Source organism: Acomys minous (assembly GCF_964271855.1).
Source record: "Acomys minous genome assembly, chromosome: 11".
Lineage (NCBI taxonomy): Eukaryota > Metazoa > Chordata > Mammalia > Rodentia > Muridae > Acomys > Acomys minous.
This window is the reverse complement of record NC_140492.1, coordinates 71,140,410-71,147,754: the sequence shown is the minus strand read 5'-3', so window position 1 is coordinate 71,147,754 and position 7,345 is coordinate 71,140,410. Positions and strand designations below refer to the sequence as shown.

The 7,345-nt window shown below is 45.7% G+C and overlaps 1 protein-coding gene across 2 annotated transcripts in view; it reads right to left on the bottom strand.

Annotated features, from left to right (window-relative positions):
* KLHL6 (kelch like family member 6) overlaps positions 1-4,118 on the bottom strand; it is a 41,748-nt gene extending 37,630 nt beyond the window's left edge. The window contains exon 1 of one of the 2 annotated variants that reach the window (XM_084801637.1): positions 3,757-4,118. In XM_084801637.1, coding sequence (XP_084657763.1) covers positions 3,757-4,043 — 287 coding nt within the window. In that variant the 5' untranslated portion in view covers positions 4,044-4,118. The remainder of the gene's footprint in view (positions 1-3,756) is intronic. The other variant, XM_084801636.1, reaches the window with a different exon arrangement.
* Between the last annotated feature and the right edge of the window lie 3,227 nt (positions 4,119-7,345).

Genomic DNA, 7,345 nt, shown 5'->3' with positions numbered 1-7,345 from the left:
TGGCCTGGAACTCACTCTGTAGGCCAGGGTGGCTTCGAACTCACAGAGAGTTTGCCAACCTCTGGCTCCCAAGTGCTGGAATTAAAGGTGTAAACCACCATAGGCAGCTCAGTCTATGTTGAGTTCATCTATCTGGACGATGCCTACGGGCCATAGATTCACAGAAGACAGGGCCAGGGAGAATGAGAGTGTCCATGATCGTCCCTTGCCTGCTAGGACCTTAAGATGCACATCCAATGCCTGTGAGACAAGGCATCGTCCAAGTCTGTGGACCTTTCAGGATGCCATAACCCCCATTCTTCATCTAATCCAGGCCTGGCCCATGTAAGTCATTCCTCAGCATCCGGGCCCTCCCTCAGTACAGCAAATCCTCCCACCCTTTGAGTGGGACATAGTGACTGAAGCCACTTTCACTCCAGTAGGTTCAGAGGTCTTATGCTCTCTCTGGCCAGGCATCACTAGACAGACCTCAGCCAGTGAGTGAACTGTGTGTGCATGCGTGTGTGTGTGTGTGTGTGTGTGTGTGTGTGTGTGTGTGCGAGTCAGAGAGACAAGCACACATGAGAGACTGCTTGTGTAGAAGAACCAAGGCAACTGCGGCTTCCAGTCCCGAGAAATGGCCATGGAACAGTGAGTGACTGAGCAGAAAACTCGAGGGCAGTGGTTCTCAGTCTTCCTAATGCTGCGACCCTTTCCTACAGTTCCTCATGCTGTGGCGACCCCCGCACCCCAACCACAAAACTATTTTCATTGCTACTTCAGGACTGTACTTTTGCTACTGTTATGAATTGTTACATAGTATTTTGGGAGACAGAGGTTTGCCAAGGGGGTCGCAGCCCACGGGTTAAGAACCTCTGCTCTATTGCTTTGCCTTCAGCTGGGCTCCTCCTGACACAGGCTGAGCGGCTGCAATCTGGACCACTGCTTGACCTCCTTGTCCCTGTATCTTTTCTTGGTTCTTCTCTTCTTTACACATCTCGGGGAGGAGACTTTGTGAATCCATCTCCTGTGCACATAAGTGTCTCTTCACAAATAAGCCAGAGGGAATTTCTGATCACAAAAACTAAGAGATCTGACATACTGCCACACACAACGTGTTTTTAGGCACAGATTAATAAATGAACTGTTTTACGATCCGCACTCCATGACAAATTACTTGTAAATGTATACCTGCAAACCTTTGGCTGCAGCTATGGGTACTGGGTCTGAGAGAAGGCAGTTACTCCTGGGTTTACTAAGCCAAGAAGCTAACTTTTAAGGCTGACTACCCTGTGTTCCTTTCTAAGACTTCACACACACACACACACACACACACACACACACACACACACAACCAACGTATTTTTCTCCAACTTCCTCATTCCTCCCAAGACTTTAAAATAGACCCACAAAGGGAAATTCACTGTCTGTGTGACTAATATTGTCCCTGTTTGGCTGACACATTCCTAATTCCTATCAGTCTTCTAGTGTATAAATAATTCTTGCAAGTGCTTTTCTATGCTGTGTGATGAGCAGGACCAGCAGGTTGTTGTGGGTTCAACAGCTCCCCTACACTGACAAGGTAAGGGGCTGAGTCTGAGGGAAATCATGTCTGCCCTGCGCCACTGACAGAGGTTGCTGATTTCAATCTACCACGGGGTGATATGATGGCAGCTGTCCCATACCTTCCAAAACATAAGAGACGAAGCAAAGAGGCAGTGAGTCACTGTCAGACCTAGTGTTGGTCATTGGCCTTAGGACACAAGTTAGCTTTTTTTAAAAATATAAGTTAACTGGCATCCTAGACTTCAGCATCTCATTTGTAGGATGAAGATGAGCACAATATTGAGGTCCGCAAAATTTTTAATGGGCTAGGTGCCTATGGCGCAGGGCCTATCCCACACGAATTTGCTCAACAGACAGAAATGGAGTCCTATCTCCAGAACTGTATCCATTATAGGAGGGAAACTATGTTGGAAATACCTAGATGTAAATTTAAAGGAAGTATAAGACCAGGCAATCTGTCAAGAAAGTCTACATCACAGGCAGACACTCGCACCCATGTATTCACCAGCTTCTCACTGCCACCACCTGCCCTGGGGATGAGCAGTGATTTCTACCTCAGCAAGGAAAGAAGATCTGAGCTAAGGTGCCTTCTGTTTATGAGGAGAGACCAAAGGAACAAAGAAATGGCCTGTCTGATAAGCAGGCAAGCACACTTATAAAACTACTACCTAGTGATAGCAGCTCTCCGATGCCTCACTCAAGACATAAACTGAAGACAAGTGCCCAGGGCACTTGGGCAAGCTGGCTTCCATTCACTCTTGAATGGGAAAGCTAGTGGCTAGGAGAGTGGCAGGATTAGCAGTTTGTTTGTATCGACGCAGTTTTATGACCATGCTTACATTTTACCTAGATAACGCTGCCGATAGAGTGAGGCTCCAAACGTAGTGACAGCTTGTACGGCAGTTAAAACAAGGGCTTTTGGAATGTGTGGAATCCGTGCTCCAGCAAAGGCCAGGTATGTAATGTGCAGCTTTCATTTCCTCATCTGAAAAAGGGGGTGTCTGTCGCCTTCATCATTGCCAGGGCAGAGCGAAACTAGCGACCGTTGTTTGTGGTATAGAGCAGGCGTGACTTCCTTCACACTCATGTAGCCCCTGGCCTTGTCAACATATGGGAGATTTTTACCCAAAACAACCTGCTGATCCTGGTCTTTGAATCCCAAAGAAAAATTTTCTCCTAGCCACTCCAAATAAAATATAATTTCACACGCACACACACACACGCACTCACTCACACACACACACACACACGTGCACACACACACCCACACATTTTTCTTATGATGCTTTCTTTAAATCCTCAACCATAACTGAGAGGTAGGAAAATCTCATTAAAAATACAGTGACAGTAATTTTTTTTTCTAGCTTCCAAAATATCTTCCTCAGCTACACTGTCCTTATACACTGATTTCTTGGCAGGTCCACACTGATACGGACAATGCTGGTCCAGCTGTATTCATAGGAGATTTCAATAAAGATGCTTTGAGCAAATGTGTCTGCCAGGCCCCATGCACGACCTTTTCATTAAGAGGATCATTACAATGGTGATGAGAGAAACAGAAACTCAGAGTACCAGGAAACTTGCCTAAAATCTCATGGCCAGGAAGGGCCCAAGTGAAATGGAAGCAGGTGTCTGATCCCAGGTCATTCCACTATGACACCCCAGGAGCCTTTCACATACAGAGCCTTCTTGTATTGTTTGTTCTCCTTGTGAAAGAGAAACCCCCTAATTTTCCGCTAGTCATCTGGTAACTCCAAGAGCAAAGCTACATTCTTTTTCTCTACTTCTACTGATGAACAAAAACAACATCATTTTTCTAACACATTAGCTAAACTAAGGAAAGCAAGGGGGAAAAAATCCCCCTGACTTAAGTAATTTCACATCCTTAAAATCCAGGACATAGTTATACATGTAAAATTTATTGCAATGAATAAGCATAGCTTCTAAATGATCCCAGTTTTTCTTTGCCTAAATCAAAAATCTAAGGTTTGACAGTTTCTTTTCTTATATTTTAAGTACATAGTTATATGTGACATATAAACATAATATAATATATAACATATATATACTATATATACATATATATATTATATATAAGAATGTATATAACCATAAATGTAACTGCAAAACAAACTAGATTGAGCTCTGACATATACAGACACTGTCTTTGCAATGTGCATGCAGTTTGACTCTGATTCAAGGCAGGCTGACCTGAAATAGTTGCTGGCCGCAGCAAGCACCACACGATGGCAAGAGAACTCCTGAACGTCCACACACAAGATGACGTCTGTCAAAGCGTTTTCCTCTCGGAGGGTCTCCAGGCCATTCTGAAGAATTAAGGAGAGTCTAGCGTCATCAAACTTTACCTTCTCCCCACTTAATATTTCCACCAAGTCTTCTCTTTTCTGGGAGGATGTGTCTGTAGTGGGTGCTAAGGGTCCTTCCAAGCTTCTCTCCACCACATCGCTCATGGCACAGGCACTTCTTTGTGCCGCCATCAACGTCCAGACTAAAGGAGCTGCCAAGTTTTGGGGCAGGTCACACTGCAGAAGCTGAGCGGATTTCCTGCACAGGCCCTTCCACTTATCACCAGCTGTCACACGTACATAACAGGAAGTCTCATACTTTCTCATCCTGTTACTACAAACGCCAGCCGCTCCTCCTCTTCTTCTTTCTGTGAATTGTAACAGGCTTAAGAATGTCTCCGAGTGGGAGTATAGGACAATGATCGGGGAGAGAGAGGGTGGCTCCTCAGAATCTTCAGGGAGTACAATTTAGTCGTCTCCTGCCTCACATCCCTGGGCAGCAAGCCTCTCCTTCTGGTTATGACCTGTTTCCTCACCTGCCTGATTCAACAACCCAAGATGTCAGGGAGACAGTGGACAAGGAGTCTTCTCCATCTCCTACTGGCTGAGACTCTTTTGGAGCCCAACAACCTCCCTTCCCTCAGCCCTGCCCATCTCCTCTCATCTTACCAGTCATGACAGTCATCAATGCCCCCACCCCAAAGGAGCATCTCCTCGTTTAAGCAAGCCTTTATGAAAGAAAGAGGGAAAATGGTTTCCAGAAACCCATCCACAGGGTCTCATCTCTGATCTCAGGGTGGGTCAGCACCTATTTGCCCTAGAAAGTCTCAATTCGGCCTGCTCTTACCCAACATTGATCAACCATGTACTTTACTGTCTTTGCAGGTCTGCATTGATTAGTAATAATTGTAATTTATTAAAATCCCACTATCCTAGGGTTTTACATGGCTTGATGCATTTTAACCTTTATCAAAATGCAATGGCATTAGGTAGGCACTTCTTGACTTATAGGTAAGAAAACAAAGGTTCTACTCAGAGGGGTGGTGGGGCCCACGCTGCAAGCCTCCAAAACCCGTTTCCTCAAAGAGAACTGACTCCTACAACCTGAGCTCTGACCTCCACAAGGACACTGTGACACATATGTGCTCCCACTCCAGATAAAAAAAGAATGTTTTTAAATATAAGATAAAAATATCAATATCACTATGCAACTTTGCTTTCATCTTCAATAAGTGTTAAAATTGTATGCGTGCTAAAGAATTGTTTTGAAACAAATTTCTTTGTGATAAAAAGCAAAAGAAAACTCTTTCCTCCAACGCAAGAGACTACCAGGATTGAAATACTATGTTGAGGGGGGATCCAAGATGGCGGCGAGCAGTGTGGACCGTGTTTGGAAGCTCCAGTGAACAATTCAGGGAATTGCACAGATTTCTGAGCCAGGAACACCAAAGTCCCCACACCACAGCAGCAGGAGTGCTCCACCGTTTGGAGGGACCAGGGTGCGGAGGACCTGCATGCCCCTGCACACTGGAGAAGCATGGATTTTTCTCGGATCGGAGCAGCAGAGGCAGAGGCAGCAGCAGCAGCAGCAGCAGCAGCAGCGGCGACGGCGGCGGCTGAGGTTTGCAGCTCAGAGCCTTCCGGTGGAGGTGATTGGTGTGGTGGACAGTGGGAGTTGCTGTGGGAGAGGGGACTCTGGACAGGATTTGGGTTGAGTGGTGCTTGAAACCCAAACTGGACTCGGTGGACAGTTCAGCCCCAAAGTCCCAGGTTCACTCAGTGCGCTGTGCTGTGGAGACACTGGCTCAGCTCAGCAAGCAATTCTGCCTGAGGCACTACCTCAGCACAGCCACAGCTCCCCTGCTGTGACGTAGGCTAGGCAGAGTGCTCAGTTCCAATGGAGGCGCGAGCTCAGCACAGCCGCAGTTCTCCTGCTGTGGCAGACGGTTCAGGCTCTGAGAATCTAGCTGAGCTCGATGCCTGGTTCAGGCCCAGTATCCCTGGCTGGACTTGGCAGGGGACCCGGAAGGCTGTGACACCTTGGCCTGGCTCATTCAGAGACCCAGAATGATTGCAGGACCCACAGCACAGGGGAGCTGAGGATCACTGGCTGTGAGAGCCCAAAACGACAGGGCTAACCTTCTGCCATCCACACCAGTGAAGCATCAGAGCTTCCACCCTACGGAAATCATGAGAAAACAAGTGAATCTATCATCAGACTCCCTCCATCCAACTCTGGAAGCTACCCAACAAATACAGAGACAGCAAGATGTCTAAAGGACAGCGTAAAAGCATACGCAAAAAACCCCAAAACAACATGGCATCTCCAGTTTCCAGCTATCCCAAAGAAAACAACCCAGAGAACTCAAATACAATGGAAACACAAGAAAATGACCTCAAATCCTTGGTAATGAGGATGATAATGGAGGAAACAAATAAAATTCGTAATCAAATGCAGGAAGATGCAGCCAAACAGGTGAGAGACATAAAAGAAGCACATAGAGTGGAACTGGAAAAAATTCAGGAAACAACCAGATGAAAGAAATAAATAAAACGGTTCAAGCTCTGACGACCTATAAAGTGACAATGGAAGAAACTCAGGAATATACAAAAAATCAGCTTGAAGAAATAAAAAAATCAGTTCAAGATCTGAAGATGAAAATGGATTCAGTGGTAAACACACAGACAGAAGAAAAACGAGAACGTGAGACCTCAGAGAAGAAGGTGAGCAACACAGAGATGGAGAGTCGATGTTAAACTGGAAGACACCCTGAATACTGACAACATGAGAAAACCTGCCTACTGTCAGCAGACTTAGTAGCAACAAGCAACAACAACAACAACAACCATGCGTGTGGGCCTTGTCCTTTGAGATTTCCGATTTTATGTCTGTGATTGTTGGTCTGCATGCGCGTTATGTTCACTCACGGTGCAGTACTCTCAGAGGCCAGAAGAGGTCATCACAGCCCCTGAAGCTACAGTTATGGATGGTTGAGAGGCGCCCTACAGATGTTAGGAACTGAACCTGAGTCCTCAGTGTGAGCAGCAAGTGCTCTTAAACACTGAGAATTTCTCCAGCCCTAAAATGAGAGAGGTGTATTTAAAAAGGACCAAGGGTTGATGGTGGTACATCACGTAACATTTGTGCTGTAGCAGTCAAGACATGTATGCACACATAAGCAACACAGATTCTTGATTTCGCAGCTTTGGAAAGATTACCTGTGTAATATTGAACGTTTTAACCTCCCCACCCCCTTTCATTTGCTTTGTTTTCTTTTTTTGAGACAGTTTCTCTGTGTAGCCTTGGCTGTTCTGGAATGGCTTTGTAGACCAGGCTGGCCTTGAACTCACAGGGTCTGTTGGGATTACAGGTGTGCACCACTGTGCCCGGTTAGCCCTTATTTTTTGAAATATGTATATATTTCAGAGATAGTTTGGGGAAAATAATGACAATTACAATGGCTTAGAAAATTATGCATCCTATGTAAATACAA